The following is a 24518-nucleotide window of genomic DNA, read 5'->3' on the forward strand; positions in this document are numbered from 1 at the left end:
TAAGAACAAAGTATTTTAAGTATTTCAATTGCTGAAAGTTTTTTTTAAGTTTCTTCATTACTGTCTATTTCATTAGATGAGTCAGAATCATATTTAGTTTCATTTTCGCTATCAATGATCAGATCCTTATTTGAGTTAATACTGGAAAAATGTATACCATTGTATAAGTTAATAAAACTACTCGCAAATATGGTATATTCCATTTTTAAATTATCAAGAGTTAAATTAGGAATCCAATTCATAAACGCAATAAAATTATCTTGAGGAATTTCAGTTCCTTCTCTAGTTGCCTTTAACCGATCAAAAGTCAATAATGACAAGTTAGACAATATATCTCGTGCACCTTCAAATCTACTTATAATAGAAGTATTTACTTGATCCAATACTACATAATAAACTTCAATTTTAAATTTTTCATAAGGATTTGTAATAACTTTATCAGAAACAATTTCTCCAGGCAACAGTTTCCTGCGACGGCTACGTATATTTGGCAACTCACATTCAACTAAACCAATTTCATTAACAAAATATTTTGTTTTTGTAATTAAATCATTAAGGCTCTGCTCATTTCTTAATTCAGATAATTTTTTAGCACAAACATCCACCATAGTAATTGCCTGAATGAAATCAATAGATGAAGATTGCAAATAAATTGATAATGGAGTAGTACAAGATAAAATATTTTGCATTAAAAATAAATTCAAAATAAACTTAAATGAAGTAATTATTCTGTAGAGATTTGATGCAGTTGAAGAAGTTTCTCTATCAGTTGAGTTAATTAACTCTTCTAATGTTTTTAGAATAGCTAAATACTTTTTACTTAATACTGATAATGCACGATCATGAGAAGTCCAACGGGTGGTAGAGAAGTTTTTCATTCTACATGGCCTTTCAGAAGGATAGCATTTAATTTGTTGCTCTAGGAATATGGCTGTTCGTTTTTTTGCCCTCATATATGTGATCAATTGTTGAACATCTCCAAAGAAATTTCTAATATTTGAATATTTATCACATGTATCCACAACAACTAAATTTAAGATATGTGCAAAACACCAAATATAAATAGCATTTGGGTTTTTCTCTTGGACATAAGATCGAGGACCAAAATATTGTCCTTGCATTGATGCAGCCCCATCGTAAGATTGAGCACATAGTTTTGTTGTCCAATCTAAATTATATTTACTACAAATATCACAAAAAACATTAAACATTCACAATCCTGTGGAATCAGGGACTTCTTTCATAGCAACAAGTCTCTCTTCAGTTTGACCTTCTTCATTAACAAAACGTAGGACTAATGAAAACTGCTCCAAGTTTGAAACATCAGTAGTTGTGTCTATAATTATTGAAAATACTTCTGCTTTTTTAACTCTCCTCAAAATCTCTTCTCGTACCATTTCACCCATAACACTCAACATATTATTTTGACTAACATTTGATAAAAATGTTAATCTGTTTTTTTTTTTTTTGCATTCTGAATTTTGGATAAATGAGCCGACAGTAAAGGATTATATTTAGCTAAAAGTTTGACAAGTTCTACAAAGTTACCTTGATTAGATGAACCCCAGTGTTCACTGTGACCTAGAAATGCATTGTTTTGCCGAGCTAAGTACAATAAAGCTTCAAAAATTATTTTAACAGTTTCTCTATTTTCTGCAACCTGTGAATTTGATGATGATAATAACTGCACATCAACCCTTAATTGACTTGTATACATAACTTGGCGTATTTCAGACTGTAAGTGTTCTGGTGCAGATTCGTGTACTTTAATTTTATATGAAATATGTCTCCAGTCATTAGTTCCATGTTTTGAAAATTGATCATGTTTTCCATTTGGCAATCCAAACAATTTACAAACTATACAAAAGACGCAATCGGTAGAAGGAGAATTGATAGCCAATTGCGTTTTACAAAACTTCCTAGTGAAATTTCTTTAAAATAATATTTTTCATGAAATGATCTTACACGATTACCTTGTTGTTTTGTAGGAAATATACAACCACTTAATTGTGATTTGGAAGGTTGGCATGGCTCTAGGCTCTAAAGATGCAAAATGAGCAAAAAGTTCACTAGATACATTAGAGTTCATCACAGCGGGATCATTGGGAAATTGTTCTAAACTTAACGTATCTATTTGAACTACATTTTGCTGTGGCTCAAAGTTGATATTATGCATCAAATCTATTTAAAAATATAAATATCATGAATTAATGAAATGGTTTTTACCTGATTGGCAAATGCATTTATTTATTTAATACAAATTGATCTTATAGGTAAATACATAATATACTGTTTAAAAATGAATGAAAAATCTAAGATTTTTATTAGGTTAGTTATTATTTATAAATAACATATAAAGCAAGTTTAAACTTAAAGAAACCAGATTATTAATAAATAGTAAATCAATAACATTATTAAATTAACTATTAAAATTAGGTCTATAATAATAAATTAAGAATAAAATTCTAAATTTGAATAGTTGATATAATGACACAATGATTCAAAATACATTGAAAATGTTACAAATAAATATAATACATACACTTCACTTTACTTCCTATTATTTAATAAAAATATCCATATCTCATATTCTTTATGTTGTAACTTTTTATTTTAAATCACATAAAAAAAATCAACTTTTATTTCCTAAACAGCTACTCAACATTGAATTAGAGTTTTAAATTATAGATAAATTATATTAAAATATAAAGCCAATCACTGGACACATATATAGACATACTATTATAGTTGATATTTAATGTACCAAGTAACTATAACTAAATAACTTAATAAATAACTTAGTAAATCTGGGGAAATAATTTAATTTACATATGCCATGTTATAAAAATTAAAAAAAACAACCGAAATAACTGCGTAAATTATTAAATACTATTATATTTTTATATTAATTAAAGTTGCATTTTACACAATACTAATAATAATCATACAATAATTATTAAAATAAAATTAGGTATTGTCAAAACTATTTAGAAAGTAATCATAATATTCACATACAAAATAATAATAATAATAATGCATAATTTCTTCATAAAAAAATTTAAACATTTTTTCAACATTGGACAACAATTTGGACACAGATTTCCTAAAGTGAAAATAATCTCTATGTAATTAGTATTATTAATACTAATTACTTACCAGCTTCAACTATAGTTAAATTTAAACTAAAATAATAAGACTAATTTATTCATAAATTAGGTACCTGTTGGCGGATAAATTTGTATGGTTTCAGTTGAGTCGACCAAGTTTTGCTTTGTATTAATATTCAAAATGTCTAAATTAAATAAATTAATTAAATTAATAAAAATAAGAATAAAACAAATATATTGATTATTGATTACCATCCACATTAATTTCACTTAAAAGTTGTTGATTGTTAGGCAAACTAGACTTCATCAAGCCGATATCATTTGGGTTAAAATCATCTTAAAAATGTTAATACATTATCAATGTTAATTATTATTTATTACAATATTATATTATGATATAATTATTGGTATGATGGAAAATAAATAGGTATATATGAATAATGAATTTAATTAATATAATGAAATGCTTAACTTACTTGATTTTTCAATTTTTTGAAATTTTCTATCACTTTCCGTACGTTTAAAATAATCTGAAATAGAACTGGAAGCCGTTCTCTTTACAGGCTTTATTTTTTTTTGACAAGATTCTTTATGGCGAATCCAGTTAACACTGTTCATAGATTCACGTTTTTTACCACAACTGGGATACAATGAATTCATTTTTAAATAACGGTTATAATTGCAAACGTAAATAAATAAATAAATAAATAAATTATTAATTATAAACTACTAAAAGTAGGTTTCTGCTTGACGGTTATTGCATTAATAACAGTCGATCGCGAAATAATACATTGACCACTGATATTTTATATTTGATATTAATAGTTAATACCATTGATTAAAATTTATAAATACTCCATGTTAATACTAATATAAGTAATAATCTCACTAATAATAATATTGTCATGCACTTGTGCGGGCAGGCACAAGTCATTTCGGCTGTTTTGGGTAAATGGGGAATAACCATCTGATAACGATCTGTTTTATTTATAAAACAAAATAGTGTATTAATTAGTTTATACTTTATTATGCCATGTTACCGTTGTAGTTACTAAACTATCTACTTATATACCACACAATATTTATACATTGTTTATACGATACACCAATAATTACATTTTCCTAGATTATTATGAATAAACTCGCTGATATGTTAAGACGCCAAGTTCATAATTTATAAAAAAAATATTTTACAAATCCACCTACACCCACCCCCACATATGAATGGAGCCGCGGCTCAAAAAAAACTGCTTCGCCATGCCACTGATAATAAGTATTGTATATTCAATACTGTATTTTAGTGACCAATGCCATTAAGCGTTCACCCAGAATTTTGGTGACTTAAATTAAAGAGGACGCATATACTTACCTTAAATAAGAAGGGGGACTCCGTCCCCCATTGTCTCCCCACTTTAACCACTGTGTATACGGTACAATCTCTTCCTCACCGCCCCGTAATTCTTTTTTCTCGTTACATTCGTGGCATGTACCAATTAAAATTTCTTCAAAATCTGATATTATACCCACCCAGCTATTAACTACCTAGCTATTGTACATTTAACTATTTCTAAATGTTCAGTTAATAGAATCCATAGTATTTAATTGGTCTGTGTTATATGAATTTCTAACTAATAACGTTTTACTACAGTTAATATCATTTACCTATTAACTTGGTTAATAGTTTTATAGTTTCTATACCTATTTTAATAGATCAATCTAATATTGTGGTATAGTTATAAACAGGGTTCGTAAGTTCATGCTCTAAAAAATGCCTAAATAAGCATACATTTATATGCACTAAATATCTAAAATTATGTACTTAAAAAATGTTCATCTAAAAAAATCATAAAAAAATTTTGAAATAACATGAATTATCCTTTCATTTTTTTTATAGCTATATTTTATTTTTTAATGTCACAATTAAAAAAAAATAGATTTTAAATACTATTTAATAATATTCTTGAGCCTTCATGAACTGCGTATAATGTATGTCTTTGTCAATAATTCGTTTTAAATCTGAAACTTTTGAAACAAATTTATTCATTAAATATACGAGTGTCATGAAGATGAAAAAAGATTATACAATTTCTATTTTTAATTTTATACATATTTTCCATTTAGATTTTTGATAGATTCTAATAGAATTTTGTATAATATACCCGATAAAATAGAAATGTGCATTAATATGCCAAATATACAAAAACATGCAAAACCATGCAATATAAGATTTCACATATTTAACCGTGGTACCAGGCTCGATTTAGGGGGGTTCCTGAGTGACTAGTCACCCAGCCCCAATTTTGAGCGACCCTCATATTTTTGGTAGTTTATAATATTTTTGTGTATTAAAACTTTTTAATTATTTCAATGCAACGCTAAATATTTTTTTTTTTTTTTATAGAATCATAAAATTTAAAAAAAGAATGATAAAAGTTGTCATAATATTATATAATATTAAATATTATGTATGATATTGACTTCGTAAATTATTAACGTTTAATACCGGTAATGTATGACATATAAACTATAAATATTAATATTACCAACAATAATTATTAATCAAGTTAATAACTAGGGGTCGTAGTCGTACACGGTTATTAGAGTACATGTGTACCCACGTTACGTGTACACGTGTATTAAATCTATTAATATCCGTGTTTTCAATACACGTGTATTTTTTACAATTACACGTGTATTTAATACCCGTTACCTGTGTACTTAATACCATTTCGTATGTATTACCCGATAAGTAAATATCAGACCAGTAGCGGTACGTGAATAAAATTTACGGGGATACTTAATTATTGTGTAACTATTGGTTATTATTAAATTTTCGATAGCAAATTATTCTACTTCATTTTAAGTTTTTAATTTAAACTAGATACTAAAAAATTGATTGTACATAGTTTCTTCCATACAGTATTGTGATACGTTTATATATATATATATATATATATATTAGGTATATACAAATTCAATTCAAACTTTAATTAATTAATATTTATTTTATAGATATAGATTTCAGAGATATAAATTAAAACTGATAAAATAACAAACAAATTAATATAAATATTAATATGAATCTGACATGGCATGTTCAATACGAATTTTTCCCAAAAGATGAAATTGTTTTTGATTTTTCAAGTATGTTTTCGATATAGCATGTTTTTCTGCTTTTCTTATTATATTTTCTATAGTTGATATTCCATCAAAACTCCATTCTTTTTCACCTCGAAAAAATACACAAATGAAACAAAAAAAGTTTGTTACGTTAATTACTAATTACTAGCTTAGTAGCCACGTACATTTATCATACCAACTACTTTGAAATGTACGGGTAAATTTTCCGTCTTTGTATTCAGTCAATAAATATGGAGTCGGCTTTTTGTTTTTAATTTACATTTTTCATCATACGGAAATGTTTCAGATACTCAAAATTGTCTAAAACTAGAAATATGTTTTATTTACTTGTGATTTCAATGTTGGTCAGATTATAAATATTTTCTTAATCTTTATATTATACTATATTGTTTGCATGTATATTTGTTTATTGTGCTTTGTAAAAAATATTTGAATTTAACAAAAATTAATAATATATTTCAGTGTAACTAACTACCTATATTTTTTATTATGTTAATTCAATAATCTCATATTATTGTTATAATTTGTGAGATAATTTATATTAAAATAATAATTATAGTAGGTAATAAATTTGTTGAAAATATTATAATATAAACCAACAATATTTTTTCAGTTGTTATTAATAAAATTATAAAATTATGTTATTATTAATATCATTAGGTTGTGGAAATGATGAAATAGACTACAGCAAGTTAAAGAAAAATGTTGCTTTATAGCCATTAAAGATCTCAAAGGAATTTCAAAAATTTTTTGTGATGAATCCTCTAATAAAAAAAAAAACTTAAGACAGTTTTTTAATGGTCAAAACCCAAAATGCTACCAACAATTCCAAGAATTAAAAATGTAATTTTTTAGCGATGATAATACCTTTAATGACCTAATAGATGACTTTCAATACCAACTTAAATATCTAAAATCGATGAATATAAAACAAACATTTCCCAGTATTGAAACTATGTTACAAATTTATTTGATAATGCCTTGTACTAATTGTAGCAGCGAACGATCATTAAAAAATGTGTAAAAACTCGATTAATAACATGTTTATCTCGAGATAGGTTTGATAATCTGACTCTGTTAACAGTAGAACACGAAATAACAAAACAATTATTATATGATGACACATTGATTTGTTTTCGAAAGCCTTAGAAAAAAATCAATGCAATTAAGTGTAATATTTAATTATATAAAATAAAATATACATTTTTGAATAAGATAATTAATAATTTTATATGAGGCCTCTTTTTATTTAAGTCCCTGGCCCCAAAATTTGAAAATAAGTCTCTGCATGGTACCTTGAAATGGATTTTTATGTCATGTAGCATTAAATACAACTTTGCAAGATGCAAATGCATGAACTTTCTAGTCCTGATTTTAAGTAACATTAAAAGGAATAAAAAAAATGTAAAACATTTAATTAGGTGTATGGCTTCAGTGAAATCAGGTTTTTGTGTTGGCGCGACATGTCGTGCCGTATTTAATTGGAAATGCGAAATAGCGTTATTATCTTTGGTTGTATTGTTTGGATTTGAAAAATATAATGTAATATTAAATTCCGGTGAAACAGAAAGCAGACTGTCCGCGTGAACACTTGAATTACTTGAATTGATTCGCTCCAGACTGACATCATCAAACCGAATGCCAACAAATTTGCGAACCCGTGTGAAAATTGCCACAACTAAAAGTATACTGCTAATTGTTTTTTTATTTTTTTATCTCGCGTTTTTATTTCCTTTTTTTAAATAACTATCGATTCTTCCCACAAAGAATAATTGGATCTTCTGTTTACCTAAAGTCAAGCAAACGAAAAAAAAAAAATTGGTACATGAAATATTTATATATTTATTTAATAATTAATTCTCATATAATAATAATGTTTATGTTCGCTCTCTAGTTTATATTTTTTATTTTGAATTGAAGGTCTTTACGTATTTTGATTCTTATATAAGTTACAAAATTATTCCTGACCGCCGTGAACATTTTACAAAAATACAACCAACCGTTTGTCCGCCGTGGTAGATTGATATGGTTGATGTATTTTAAATTACCTATTTTAATTATTAGTATGAATGTAACTAATTAACTTAATTACTATACAGTACAATATTATTATTATTAATTTTTTTTTTTTTTAATAAATTATACTACCTACTTTATTGTATAAATTATAAAAGTGTACATAGTTAATACGTCATAAAGAAATAGTAAAAAAAAAAAAACGTGCTATAATGATTAAATAATAAATAACATAGTTGCTGTAATGTGCGAACAAAGGCAAATTAAAAAAATAAATAAATAAATAACATTATATCATTATAATTGAAATTTTAACATGTAATTAATTAATACAAATCAGTTGAGAATTCATTCTAATAAATTTAAAACCTTATCTACAAATTATCTAAATATATAAATGTATAAATAATTTTGGAAGTCAAATGGATTCTGTAATCAGTGGCGTATCCAGCAGAATTTTTTTTTTTTTTTTGGGGGGGGTAATAAAAGTGTAACATATAAAATTGTATTGAATTATGTGTTTTTACTATAATAAATTATCATACATTAAATATTTTATAAGTGTATAGCTATTTTACAACGCTGATTATAAAAAGTTGAAATATGTAAATATTTATTTTTTTTTAAAGCTATAAATTTATATTCAATTTTCGTTTCGATTTTTTAGCAAGTTCATCTAGAACATCATTAATATCCATGTTAATATCACGATAAGTATTAAGTAAGGCTAAACCATTTAAACGTATTTGTCCAGAAGAATTTCTCAAATAAGTTTTCAAACGACGGAGTGTTGAAAACGATCGTTCTCCCGTGGCAGTAGATACTGGAAGTGTAATGAATATTTGAAGAAGCTTAGATATTATTGGATAAATATCTGGACTGGTTTGGGAGTATAGTTCAATTACATTTTTGTTCTTGAGTTCAGAAGATGTTAAAATTGAATATTTAGTGTACCAAAAATCTAATTCTCCGTTTAATAAATTATCATTTAGATTTGAATCAGTACATTCATCAACTATATCTTGATATGTTTCTACTAATTGTTTGAATTTACCTTTAATCTCTTCAGATATTTTCATTTCTATCTTGGGTATAATACAATCAAAATTATTCAAGACAATCCTGTGTGATATAAATCTATCGTTCAATTGGTCTAGAAAATTATCTATAAAAGGTATGAATACTGAGACTCTCAAAAAATATTCTGGATTATCTGATTTACATTGACGTGACAAACTAACAGTAATATCAAATTTTTCACACAATGTTATCACAGATAAAAATAATTGTTGAAACTCTACATCACAATTTTCTCTAATTTCCTGAATAGTATTTTGAACATTAGATGCAGCTTCTAGTGCAGTTTTTAGATCAAGATTTACTGTTTGAAGATATCGGCTGAGAGGAAAACTTATGGAAAGTATTTTCACTAAAATAGCTAAAGCTGTTTGAAATTTTAACTGTCTTATCGCAGTAAGTAAATGACTTGCAGAACTAGAAGTGTCAGAATCTGACCAAAGTGTTATTCTATCTAGTGCATGTAAAATGGCTGATTGAAGTTCTTCAAATAATATAACTGCATCATGGCGATCGACCCATCGAGTTGCACATAGATTTTTTAGTTTAAAACGATTAGTCTGTGGAAATATTTCTACTATTAATAATTGCAAAATACTTTGCCTTTTTGGATAACCGAAAAAATTACTTACACTTTGTATAGTACCCACACAATTTCTTACCTCTGGTACTTTACAGCTAAAAGTTATAACTAAATTTAAACAATGCGCACTGCAATGTAAATAAAAGGCACTAGGATGTTCATCGCAAATAAATTTTTGTACGCCATTATATCTGCCACTCATTGCTGCAGCTCCGTCGTACCCTTGCCCAGTTAAATATTTAGTATTTAGTCCGAAGTCAGTCATACTTTTCAATATAACATCAGATAATTCTTTTTCTGACATATTTTGATAAATTGTAGGAAGTCTTCTCTAATTTTATTTGCATTTAAATCGACATAACGAACACATAATGTCATTTGTTCTTTGTTAGAAATATCTATCGTTTCATCAGCCAAAATGGTGAACGATTTAGATTTATTAACATTAGCTACCAAATGTTCTAGAATTAATTTATTGCAGATTGATATTACAGTAAAACCTCTCTATAACGGAATCGCTTGGGACCAACAATTTTTCCGTTATAAAGAGTTTTCCGTCTTAGAGAGGTAAAAAAAAAATGTTTCAAGAATTTATGTATGTGTACGTATGTATTAAAACAATTATATCATATTTTAGGTAAATACCTCGTAAAACGTAAATTTATACAATAAGATTATTATACATATATGACTTAATATTTAAATTTGTATAATACTAAAAAAAAATGAAAGTAATGTTTGTACCTTTTTTATAATTAAGAAAAATAGTTTTTAATATTTGATTGCTTTTTGTGTTTAAGAGCAGCACGTTCAGCACATTCTCGGGCTTTTGTTGTAAGTTCTAATAGATTTGTATTTGAAATGGTGGCTGAAAACCTTTGTAATTCTTCTAAGTATGAGATTGCAGTTTTAAAATCTTTTATTTTTGGCTCATCGTTGGTCTCACTATCATCATTATCATCGTTTTCTACTTCTTTTTCTTCTTCTTCTAAAAAAAATCGCCGAATCGTAAGTTTGGTGCGTCTCTAATTTACTGTCAAATGTAATAAAATCTTCTACATCAACATTGGCTATAACGCATTCCTCATTAATATCGTTCAAAGCATTTTCTGGTAAATCTATACCATTGGTATTGGTTGCTTCATTTGAAAAAAACCCGGCTTTATGAAAACAATTTTGTACACATTCATTCATTCATTCCAATTAACTGCATCCAAAACACTTATTGATTTAACGAGCTGATGAGCTGAAGAACAATTATCCATCTTGCATAATAACGATTGTTGCAAAAACTTACGATAGTAAGACTTGAACGTGTAAATCACTCCTTGATCCATTGGTTGGGTGATCGATGTGGTATTTGGGGGCAACAGTGACTTAGTAGGAATACCTCTGAAAAAAAGACCCGTTTCGTCAGCATTGTACACGTCTTTTGCTTCATACCCAGCAATGAGTCTTGATATTTTTTGCTTCCACTCCACCACAGTTTCTTGATTAACGTCATTAGCCTCACCACTAACTTGTTTCCAAACAATGTCATGCCTTTTTTTAAATTTTTCTAGCCAACCGTTCGAAGCCTTGAAATCTTTGACATTCATTTTTTCAGCCAATTCCATAGCTTCTGTTTGTATAATTGGACCAGAAATTGGCAAATTTTTTGACCGAACGCTGACAAACCACTCATACAACTTTTGATCAATTTGTTCAAATAAGGGAGTTTTCACTCTTTTACTCTTTCCCGAGTTTTTGCTATTTACCCATTCATCCATAATCTTTTCTTTATTTTTTATTGCGTCGTAAACTTGAGTTTTTCCACATTTAAATCTAGTAATAAGTTCCTTTGTACTTAGTTTTTGTGTCTCCTTCAACTCGATTAGTTTAACTATATCTGACAAAGTCAGAGCTGTACGTGGCATATTAGCGAGTAAAAACTAAAAACAGTACGAAAACAAACCAAATCACAACGATAAAACAGACGGTGAGCACTGCACGTTTACTAAACGATATGAACAATTCAACAGAAAAAAACGATTGAGCAGTTCATACATTAAAGGCATGTACATACATACATATCTAATCTTTAATAATAAACAATAGTATGACAATCGTGAAACGATACCGTCGAATGATATTTCAGATAATGACAGATAAAGTTTAGATTATTAGTTACCAAACATATATATATTATATACATACATATAGTTTATACTTATGTAAGTGTATGTAATTTATCTTTAAATAATTCTATTTTCCGTTTAACAGAGGGTATTTTTACTAACTGGATTACGAACATTTTCCGTTTCCGTTTTGTAGAGGTTCCGTCTTAAAGAGTTCAATTTTATATATTATTTGAACCCGGACTATTGACATTTTTCGTTATAAGGAGGATTCCGTCTAACAGAGGGTCCGTTATAAAGAGGTTTTACTGTATTTCGTTTTGGATCGATGGACTTAAATAGGTGGAATTTTTATTGGTAGTTTCTAAATGATTTTTAAGCACATTATCACCAGAATCGATTCGAAATTTAATTAGCTCTCTGAAATTTCCCTGATTTTCTGTACTAGCATGTTCATTTAGATCAATAACTCCCGAATCTCTATGCCCTCTTAACGAAATTCCTTGATTTCCGCAAAATAAAATGGTTTTAATAATTGGACGGAGATGATCTCTGTTGTCATTAATTTATTTTTTTAAAGCTTCATTTATCTGTCTGTCAATTGGTTCAACTTTTTTAATTCTAATTGCTAAAAAACTATCAAATTTAATTTAACTAAGTTTGTGGTAATGATTATTTTGGTGATTCTTAAACAAATCTTTGGCTTTTTTCCAATTATTATATTTTTCAATAACTAATTTCCCAGGATTTTGATGACCACCCTTTCCTAATCCATCTGATGATGGGAACAAAATACAGGTCAAACAAAAAGCCCCATCTTGTATTTTTGAGTAACGAAGCCAACAGAACTCATACGTCCAATTTATTTGAAATCTCAAGTTCCTATTGTCACTTTGAGGAAATTTATAATTTGGATCAGGTACCCATAAATTTTTTAAAATATCTATTTTATTTTTATTTATTTGGGTATTTTAATAAATATATTGTTAATTAGTATTAATGATGAATGTACAAAGTATATAAAAAATAATAATTCGTATCAGAAGTGTAACCTTTCATATAAATCTAAAATATTTATAAAACATAAATAATAGTAAATCTTACTATGTAATCTTACTATCTTTCCTATGTAGTAAGAAATATCTTTTCGTGCTTCAAAAGTAGAAACTAAATTTTTTGTACTATCCAATAGTTCAGAAGCCGGAATTTGGGATGATGTCGACTTTAAGGAAATTTCATTATTTTGAATAACGTTGTCGTCTAGTTTTAGTTTTTTAAAAGCTTGCGAAGATGTTGAGGCAGTAGAGCTAATGTATTTCAAAATGTTATTCTTTGATTCTTTGCTCATTTTATGTGCGGTAATAAATAAATTATAAGACGCTAATACAAATCGAAAGCTGTGAACAGTTGTTCTGCGATCAGTGTAATCACTACAGAGTACAGACTGACTGCGCAAACATTTCAATACGGGCAATTATTATGAAAAACGCAACTGAAGTATTCGAAAATGCACTAAGGTTTAAGGAATGTAAAAATACATTGGGAATTATAGTTTGTAAGATATCGATATCGCAATCGCAGAAGTCGTTAATCGGTTTTAATATTATGTTATCTGTATTCTATATCATACTGTCATTTAATTCGGGTTTTGATAATTATTGGTCAGTTTTATACGTACGTCGTACACTATACGAAAAGTTATCTTGAAAGTTACAAGAATCTTAATGTTATAATGTAATGGTGTGATGGTGACCGCTGGGTGTCGCGTGCTGTGTCAGTTGATTATTAAATTAATTAAATATTGAACAGTTTTCGAGAGGGGGGGGGGGGTTACAACCCCCTAACCCCCCCCCTGGATACGCCACTGACTGTAATAACTATTATACTCCGAGCATTGGCGAACATACGGAGGTGTCAGGGAGTGCTTAGCACCCCCGAGTTCTAAACTAGTACCCTCAGCTTATTTTGAGGTAACATTATTGTTTAAAGAGGATTATTTTGCATTTATAAGAATGAATAAACTCCAGTTTGCATTGATAATGCACTAATGCCCACGAACGTACTCATACTATGTGAATACATATGATATTGGGTATTTGTGTTTATGTTACCTATACATGTGATACTGTTATAATGTTCAAGTTTATTGCTAGAATACCATTTAGGATTTTGGTTTTGTTTACCGTCTACAGCAGGGATCGGCAACTGGCGGACCGCGGTCCAGATCCGGACCGCGGAAGGCAAAATTATGGACCCTGTCAACACATTGTACTTCATTATGTTATTTTCTGTAATAGTATTATTATTAATACAGGCATTTATTTAATTTAATTTATCAGATTTAACTCAGATTATAGTTATATCATAATTCATTGAAAAATTTTTATTACAATGTTATCGGCCGACGGCCGAGTCGCGACAATACCAAATATTTCGATTTTCTAAGAACTCCGAAGAACCGACGGCGTAAAATTATATTTATTGCTTATCGTTAACTAAATCGTTAACTCTTTAGTTTTAGTACGTGTACATTCGCCGGTGGATACAGTGCGTGTTTCGTTTTATATTATTCGTTCAATATGTTGAGTAAAAAACGCAAAATCGACAGCGAAAATAGGAAGTTTATGAACGAGTGGACTGAACTATAATTTTTTATATTGCCTGAAAGGGTTGGAACCATTCCAGTCTGTTTAATTTGCAATTCAACTGTCGCTATTATTAAAATTGGAAATTTAAAACGGCATTATGAAACTACTCATAAAGATTTTCATACAAAATTTCCTCCAGGCAGTGAAGTGCATAAAAATAAGCTCCATGCACATCTTACAAAAATAGTACGACTACACTTATACGGTGTATGAGTGAACAAGATAAATCAACTGAAGCAGCGTTGCATGTGTGCTGGGTTCTTAATAAGCACCAAAAACCGTTTTCCGATTCCGAAATAGTAAAAGAGTGTATGTTGGAAGTGGCTACTGCACTTTTTCAAGAAAATAAAAAAATCGTTACCTCTATCCAAGATATTCCTTTGTCGGCAAGGAGTAACACAAGAAGGACAGAAATGTTGGCAGCCGAAAACAAAAAAAACTTATTTGAACTTTTACATAAGTCACCGTGCTACTGCATTGCGCTTGATGAATCTTGTGACTTAGTTGATTCTGAACAAATGTCAATTTTCGTGCGATTCTTTGACATTGAAAATAAAGTGTTTAGATAAGAGTTACTAGCAATATTGACATTTGAAGGTAAGACTCGTGGAGAAGATTTATTTAAGAGTTTTGATGACTTCATGAAAAAATCGGATTTGAGTTATGATAAAATTGTGTCAATTTCCACTGACGGAGCTCCAGCGATGATGGGAAAAGAAAAAGGATTATTAAAAATAATCCGGGATAATAATTCCGGGATATTAACTTATCAATGCATAATTCATCAAACATCGCTTTGTAGTAAACTCAGTGCTACACTGAAAGACGTTATGGACAGTTTGATCAATTTTATCAGGTCGCGTTCTTCTCTTCAACACAGACAGTTCAAAGAGTTTCTGTGTCAATTTGATTCGGCTTATTCAGATTTACTACAACACAATCATGTTCGTTGGCTCAGTAAAGGTCGAGTAGTTGAACGTTTTTGGAACATTAAAGAAGAAGTAAAAACATTCCTAAAAAATGTAGATACTGAAGAAGCAAAGAAGCATTCGGATTTCTTAGAAAACAATCGAAATATAGTTGCAATGACTTTCTTAAATGACATTTTGAAGTATTTTAATACGCTTAATGTCGAATTACAAGGAGAAGGGAGATTAATATGTGATTTAATACAAAGTGTGTCTGCTTTCCGTCGCAAACTAAATATATTTTAAAGGCGACATTGAACAAAAAAAAATTCATTCACTTTCCCACAATATTTGAATGCAAAAATTATTCTGAAATTATAAACATCGAAACATTTTTAAGTTTTTTGTCAGATCTTATGAAGGAATTCGATGCTAGATTCAAAGGCTTTTCTGAAATAGGAAAACTATCACAATTCTTAAAATCCTCTTACGATGTCTCCCAGACGGAGAATGGACTGATGTAGCTGAAAAATTATTTAATCTTTCAAAGTCAAAACTCCAAATGGAAATAATAAACCTACAGGAAGATGTTTCCTTGAAGCAGTACAGAAGTGCGTCAACTGAAGAATTCTGGGCTAAAGATGCCATTGACTAGTATTCAAACTGTAAGCAACTGGCAATCAACTTGGCTACGATGTTTGGTTCGACATATATTTGTGAGGCATCGTTTTCAAAAATTAATTTTTTGAAAAACAAATATCGGACAAAATTAACAGACTCTCACCTTGAGGACACATTGCGCATAAGCTGTTCTCCACGAGTCCCCGATTTCAAAAAGCTGGCTAAGGAAAAGAAATGCAATTTTTCGCATTAAATAATTTACTGTAATAAATATATTTTTTTCATACTTTTAATACTGTAATTTTTAATATAAATTAATTGTAATAACTGAATAATTATTTTTATTTTTATGCTGCTATTTTTAAAATATAAAGATTTGAAAAAAAAAATTTTCACTGGACCTCATTGATTTATTATTTTAATCTTTAGGACTCCAATAGAAATTACTGGCCGACCCCTGATCTACAAGTTTGATTGTTTATTGATAAAAAATAGTGATATTTATTAATAATATTTTTAGTTATAATATAGAAAATTGCTACAATTATAATTAAATAATAAAACTAAAACATTTTATACTAAGTTATTGATGGGCAGTGGTTTCCAAGGGGGAGAAGGTAATTTTGGGTTGATTCGGAAGAAAATATGATGATGATAAAATTACAAAAATAATTATGATATATTAAATTTTTTAAAATTTACCATGGGGCATAAGATGAAAAAGGTTGGAAACCACTGTTGTATGGGGTTTGTGGTTTGGGCTTCGCCTTGGACGGATAATTTTAGCACTCTCAAGTTTCATACTGAATGTGCGCCTATAACTCCGAGTTATAGTAATATAGTACCTAATTAATTATAACAACTAACAAGTCCCGATGTCATTGCTCAAGACATAAAAAATATAAAAGGATTTTATTTTTGACGACACATATGACAGAGAGAAGTGGAGAGGTTTTGTGATGGCAAGGGCGTATTTTAGGAGTGGCAAAGAGGCGATCAACCCCCCCCCCTCCTGTTTCTGTATTTAAGGAATTGATTATATGTATGATACACATTTTAAATGTATGTGAATAATTTTATAATGAAATCAAATTACTCGTAGCTGTGAATACTGAATTGGGCTTTTTGTCGGGTTCATACTTAGTGAAAATCAAATAAAACACAAGCGTAACTTTCAAAATACAGACAGGTGTTGAAAAAGAACTACACAAAAGTCGATTTTAAGTGGATCCGGCATTAGATTAAAAAAAAAACCACGGAACTCGCGTCGTATGCTATCTACCTGTACTTTGATCGCGTAATATGTTGTCTACTTTTTGGGTGATATTTACTTTGTACAGAGACTGATATTGCAGGTATAACCTAACTTAACCGTATAAATATAAACATCAACTCGGACGAATGGAGGGCTTACAGCAATTTAAGTGACCACGGCTATGTGCATAAAACTGTAAACCACCAGCTCCACTTAATTGATCCAGAAACCAGGGGCGGCTCTAAAGACTTGATTAGGGGGGAGGGGATGGCAAGTTATAATTTTACAAAATCTTATAATAAAAAGAAAAACAATTTTTAAAACACAAATTCAAGTTGTCTATTTTTAAAACAGGGACCAACATCCAATCTATAGAGTCTACGTGAAGATGTGTCAAAGTAAAATATGGCACAAAAACAGGTGGTGCCACTAACTTATTCGAACGGCAATTGATGGAAGAGTGGTGGCGTTCACTCAATGTACCAAAGAATCTTTTTGACTAGCTTTTTGAAGACATGAAAAAAATTTCATTAATGTTATAATGCCCAGATACCTACACAGACAACACCTGCAACCTACAGATTGCGGGGTGAAAAATTTTAGATAACATACAACGCCAATAAACAATTGTGGTAGATACATTTCTCATGTAAATAGTATACGACGCGAATTCCAAAACCACAAATATTAAGAATTCACCTGATTTAAATATTACCAAAAAGTGTATTTGTAAATTTTGAGCCTGAATTAAAAAAAAATTTGAGTTCCCCCCCCCCCCTAGAAGTAAGTCTAAATATGCCCCTGTGCGATATGTTGGCAAGCTGAAGAAAAATAAGAACTAACAAGTTATAAGATATAAATTATATAGGTAATAGAAAAGATCTTTAACTTCCTCGAGGTACTAAAAAAGAAAAACGATTTAAAATTAATACATTTAAAATAATAAGTAAGCATTGGCATTGATGAAATATACAGTAAAATTATAGTATATTTAATCAATGGCATTAAAAAATATATAAATTGTTTTTGTTATTGATAGTTAAATCGTAAAAATACATTGTCATTAAATAATATAAATTACCTATATTTTTAACTGAACTTTTTATGATTAGATCAAAGAATTAAAAATTATATATTTTACATGATAATTTGCTTAAAAATTAATATATATTAATATATCCCAAAAATCCTACGAGAACACGCATGCTTTTTCTTCTTAAGTTTGATAATATATCAACTTACTCTAATATTATAGCTAATAGCACAAAATTGGTTCTATTGAAAGTTTATTTGGTATGTTAATTTGTTTGTAAGAGAAAAAACACTCGCGAGTATGGCATCCTTTTTAATGAAGCCATATAATATTTTTTTTTATTTCTATTCATTTTATTGTTACTATATTCTTACAACCATATTACAAAGCAGAAAAATAGTTGAAAAATTTATCAGATTGAACTGATGATCTTATAGCTAACTTATGTTTTTGCGTTTTGAAATAATTGTTTATGTCCGTTCGTCCACCATGACTTACTGAAAATGTTCCATGGCAAGTTCTACACTGTAAGTACATTAAAATCGTCAGTAGATTTAAGTTTTTTAATAAATGGGAAATAATTTTGCAACTTTTCATTAAAATGACAAAGTCTTTTAGGCGACAGAGTCGCTATGTAAAATAATGAACTATATAAAATTATGACACTATAAAGTATTTTGCACTAGCTTACGACTTGTATCGTCAGATGTATAAACTGTAAACTATATACATTCTGTTAAATACATATTATTAATATTATTTTTCGTAATCATAGTACTAGAAATTTAGAATCATAACATGATCATATTATAAATGTGATTGTCGTACATTCCGAGGTTCGTTACCGAAATAATTTATGTCATTAGGATTTGTTCAAATAAAATCGATAACCAAGTAAGTAAAAGAATAAAATTATAAAAACGATTATAATTTCCAGGACATTACTATGCAAAAGTCCTAAACCGGTAACATCCCGGGATATTCAGAACGAATGGCCACCCTAAATATTTGTAGTATAAATACGTCGACTCCGCAATGCACTCAATTTACACTTGTAATTGCAATAATGTTCCACTTATCGTACATGCCTATACCAAGATATTATTTTGACAGTTTTATTTTGTTATTTATTATTGGCGTTACTGAGAAATATCTAATATAATCCCGTTCAACGATATGTTATTAGTTTCAACTCCTTTTTCACGCCGAAGTGATACGAAAAACAAATTTTGTTTGATAGCCACTCTACGCTTAAATTAGAAAATATTTTAAGTAGAGCTGATTGAAAAAAAGACAGATATAAATTAAGTTCTTTTTGGCATGGTTTGATACAATTTGCACAAACGAATGTATTATGGGTTTTATAAACAATGACTTTATTGTTGGCTTAGTATTTTATTTGGTAAAATTACAAACTATGAATAAATTATGTCTATTTTGAAAAAATCTTTCTATAAGTGTTAAAATTCACGAAATATCTTTAAATAATATGCTTAACTTCATAGGATTAGTTCATTTAGAAAAAATAAAAGTACTACCTATTGCTGATGCGTTAAATGAAGATGGATGTTAAAAAATAAAACAATTAACTATGAAAATGTATAAAAAAAAAACAATTAGAAACTCTATGGCAGAAAAAAGGTTTTCTTTTTGGCTACAATTCCCATGGAAGAAAAATGTTTATATGTCTATTTTTTTTAATAGTTAATAATAGGCAAAAACTATTGGTAAATATGTATTTATTATTGAATGACAAAAGGATAAATTTAATTTATAAAAAGTAAAATAGTAATAGCACTTATTTAATGTTGTATTTAACCATATATTTATATTCATAATATTTACGTTTTGTTTCTTTATATTTTAGTTAATTTATTAAGTTTTAAGATATTTACAAATAGAAAATGCAACGTAAAATAAAAATGTATTAAATATAAAATTACATTTTAATATTAAATAATATAAATTGTTTTAAATATTTTCTGTTTGTCTCCCTACTCAAAAGACTCACGAGCTGCCACTGGTATAGACATATTATAATATATTATGACATCTGTACACTAAATCGTATACTACTGTTTAATATAGGTAAGTACTTGCCAATAATAAATTTAAGCATTAATTATCGATATGCATTTATAACGACGCACTAAACACTATATCTAAAGGTTTTCTGCAGTTGACCACAAGTGTAATAATGTAGTACAGAAGTACACTGTAAGAAAAATAACAATACTATGACTTCGTGGTGAACAATGCTTTCGAGTAAATAACATATGCGATGTTTAGGTATATAACTGTTGCATAAGTAATTGACACGTTTCTATGTAGGTATATTCAAAATTGTAATACCATAATCTCTTCACGTACGCGTGATAAAAAATAAATAATGTAATAATTTGTTTAATACCTATTATACATATGGGCACATTGCATAAATGTATTTTTTTCAATTTAATTTTTTCTAACACGATAAAAAACAGCGTAATCGAATGTTATAAGCTTATAATTATATCGATAATGCGTTACAATATTAAACAATTTTGTTTGAACTAAATAATATTTTTTTCGTTAATCACCACCGAACAATAAAAAAATACCTGCTAATGTCGATTATATATTATATTTTTATGCATATAAAAAAAATAGATACATGAGTATTGTAAGTACTACCTACGCAAAGACGTAACAAAGGTTTGAAGATTGAGGAATAAGGCATAACCATAAATTATTTTTAAGAAAAAACCGATAACTACTACCGTTATATGAATCAATAACTTTTCAAATATTTCATCCTAGTCTTTGTTGCAAATAGTTTTTGAGATTTGAGAAAGCTGAAATTAAAAATGTGCAATATACTATATTGTAATGTAATCATTAGTTTTTATGGGAGGGGGTATAAATAATTTAAACAGCCTCTTTTTGTTTGCGTCTGTAAGCTTCATTGGTGTCCCTAGACCCTTTTATATAGAGGAGTTGCGTGACGAAATTCATAGATGTATTCACGTTTATGTATTTTTCTATTATGTTAATAATAATAATAATAAATAATAACAATTTAAAGAAAAAAGTCATCGGGGAGACTGCTTCATTTGCCCTTCTGAGAATATCCTTGGTAAGTTTAATACTCCAATCTCTAATAATAATATTTTCATTAGAGAAACATACAGCATGTACTTATAATTGTGATAATCATAATTTTTAATAATTTTCAATGAGTAAGATTGGGAGTTTTAATTGTTTTATCATACAAATATTATTTTAGTAGATGAAAATCGAATTATTGCTTTTTAAAATATAACATATCTCATCCTTGACTATATTTTAATTTTAATTTATTAATTGATAATAAATAAGCAGTATTTAAATTTAATGTTATATTATATAATATTTTAAGACAAAGTTTCTTAACCAGTGAATTGGTTCTTGATTTTTTATTTGAATAATAAAAAACAATATTTTAAATACTAGTAGTTATAAGTAGTTAGCAGTTAGTAGACTGGTTGATCACCCCCTCCCTAGAGATTTTCGTCACCATTATACATTTTGTCAACAACTTAATATTTTAGACTTTATATTGATATATCGATGGAAAGTTTTTAAAACTAACTAAATTTGCATATTTTTTGGGCCGATTATAGCAGATAATAAATTTTCAATAAAATAAAGAGAAGGTCCATTAAAACTGTTGATCTGAAATATCCCCTCAGAACTAAGGTATATCCACTAATGATCAGCAGTTGTATTTCAAAAAAATTTGCAGTTGGATCATTTTTTTCTGTATTTACGCGAGGTGTAACCGATGAACTAGACTAAACTTTTTAAAGCTACGAAACATTTCATGAGATAGGTACGGATTCAAGGGGTGGGTAAAGGTATCTTAAAAAGCCCCCAAATTGTTTTTTTCATACGTGGCGAAAAAAATAAATATTCAATTATTTTTTAATGATCATATAATTGTGTTGTATCATGTATCAGTCAATAATATGATACGGTGTACTGTAGTAAAAATGATTGAAATGTTATCTTCGTCATTGCAGGAAATCGTTAAATCGAATAACACATCGTATTAGTCATTTTTGTGAAAAAAAAACCATAGTTCTTCATTAGTTAATCCTGAGTTTAAAAATATAAATTTTGCTCATGAGATATTAAATCATTTAAATCAAAATTACTATTCAACACATACAGAGTCACGTTTAACGGGGGCAAAGGGGGCAATTGCCCCGGGGCTGCAAATTTTATGGTATGTGATGGGCAGTTCAAATATTATTTTCTTAAAGGCGGCATATTTTAATTTTCCCTGGGGTGGCAACATAGCTTAACGCGGCATTGAATGTATATCATAATATATTACCAATACATGATTTTTTTTAATTTTAGTTATTGCCAATTTTCGTCGCAACAGCAAAAATAAGTTTTCCCCTTTAAGGCTGCTTAAAATTTGGTTAAGGGCAAGAATGGGAGATGAAAAATTTTCTTAGTTGGCTCTTATATATATCCATAAGGACATAAATATTGATAGTGAAAGTAACCTAAGAAATATAATTAACAAAGTTTCTAAAGAAAACAACAAAAACTTGACTTTGTATTATAAAAATTAAATCATTTTTAATATCAAAATATTATGTTATTTTATTTTTTTAATTGTTATAAAATTTAACTTTGTTCTAAAACTACAACTTAACATACATTTATTCTATTTGTATATATATGGCTATGCCCCTCCCCCCTCCCCCGTGAACAATTTCTAAATCTGCCAATGTCATCATAGTACTTTTATAGAAATCCTATAGTACCTTAGTTTCATTTAATTGTTAATTCACCATGGACAAAAAGTCAGAAATTTGAATTTAAATATTTAAATATTTCCTTTAAATCAGTGGTTCCAAACCCGTGACTCACGGACCACATGTAGTCCACGAAAGTATTCAATGTGGTCCGTTACAATTTTTTTTAAATTAAAATATAATTATTATAAAATACGAGTTTTTTTTTAATGAATTAATTTTATTTCCGACCCTTTCATATAGAAATGTCACGATATACCTATGCACTTAAAATAAAATAGCATACTGATAAAATTAATGTGTACCTACAGCGTGTACCTCAATCTGTAATCTTTTTAGTAATCAATAAAATATTTAAAAACAAATTCAATATGTACCAGGTAAATTGTACTTACATCATAGCCACAACTAGGGAGGCGCAATAGGGTTTTTAGCACCCCTGAGTTCAAATGTAGCACTCCTGTTTTTTTTTCAGATCTATATAATTTATAGTAATTACTGTTAAATAACATTTAATTTTGTTTTCAGCAATTTCAGCACTCCCAATATTTGGGCTCTAGTTGCACCCATGACCTACATGTATATTGTATACCTACAATGAGCAACAAAATAAATTAAATTAGACTAATATTGATATTATTTGTACTTTTTTATTTAGTGGTCCGGTTTTAGATAATTGTTTACCAACGTGGCTTTTTTTTTTTATTCAACATAATATATTGATGTTTATTGGCAAATAGTTTGAGAATAATATCTCTATAAATACTATAAATTGTTTTTTTAATTCTCTTTTTTTCTTTATACAATATAGCTGATTGAATATATCCTGTAATATGGATGTACGCAACAGTTAATTCGTATTTTCAGTTATATAATCCAATACAGGATAATAAGCATCTAAAGTAATCCGCTTTACTTTCTTTAATTTCTAAATCGTATTACATTGTTCACTTGTGGTAGTAATTAAAACAAAAATTGATAGATTATTTGGATCTAATCTTTTCTTTTATTTCTTAAAAAAAAATTTATAAACAGAATACCATGTATCATTGAATATATTATATATTATACTAGTGTCGTATAAGTTGATCATTTTAGCATACATAGACGTAACACAAAAAAATCCAAAATAAACAACATTAAAATAAATTGTTCTGTAGTAACCGCGTTGTATGATCATCACCGAAGATTCAACACACAAATTAAAATTATAAGCACTTTA

The 24518-nt window shown here is 28.3% G+C and overlaps 4 protein-coding genes and 1 pseudogene across 4 annotated transcripts; 2 read left to right on the forward strand and 3 right to left on the reverse strand.

Annotated features, from left to right (window-relative positions):
• Positions 1-44: 44 nt before the first annotated feature.
• On the reverse strand, positions 45-1406 carry LOC112692439 (zinc finger MYM-type protein 1-like). The gene is made up of 3 exons (XM_025567120.1): positions 1216-1406; positions 828-1182; positions 45-617 (listed from the first exon to the last, which is right to left on the reverse strand). Exons 1-3 carry the CDS (start codon positions 1404-1406, stop codon positions 45-47), a joined length of 1119 nt encoding a protein of 372 aa, XP_025422905.1.
• Positions 1307-3767, reverse strand: LOC112692440 (annotated as a pseudogene).
• A 5126-nt stretch (positions 3768-8893) lies between these two features.
• On the reverse strand, positions 8894-10228 carry LOC112692441 (52 kDa repressor of the inhibitor of the protein kinase-like). The gene has a single exon (XM_025567121.1). It carries the CDS (start codon positions 10226-10228, stop codon positions 8894-8896), a length of 1335 nt encoding a protein of 444 aa, XP_025422906.1.
• Positions 10229-14898: 4670 nt separating this feature from the next.
• On the forward strand, positions 14899-15258 carry LOC112692442. The gene has a single exon (XM_025567123.1). It carries the CDS (start codon positions 14899-14901, stop codon positions 15256-15258), a length of 360 nt encoding a protein of 119 aa, XP_025422908.1.
• A 72-nt stretch (positions 15259-15330) lies between these two features.
• On the forward strand, positions 15331-16252 carry LOC112692443 (general transcription factor II-I repeat domain-containing protein 2-like). The gene is made up of 2 exons (XM_025567124.1): positions 15331-15865; positions 16101-16252. Exons 1-2 carry the CDS (start codon positions 15331-15333, stop codon positions 16250-16252), a joined length of 687 nt encoding a protein of 228 aa, XP_025422909.1.
• The last annotated feature ends 8266 nt before the right edge of the window (positions 16253-24518 follow it).

Source organism: Sipha flava, unplaced genomic scaffold (genome assembly GCF_003268045.1).
Source record: "Sipha flava isolate LNK unplaced genomic scaffold, YSA_version1 73_pilon_pilon, whole genome shotgun sequence".
In the NCBI taxonomy this organism is placed as follows: Eukaryota; Metazoa; Arthropoda; class Insecta; order Hemiptera; family Aphididae; genus Sipha; species Sipha flava.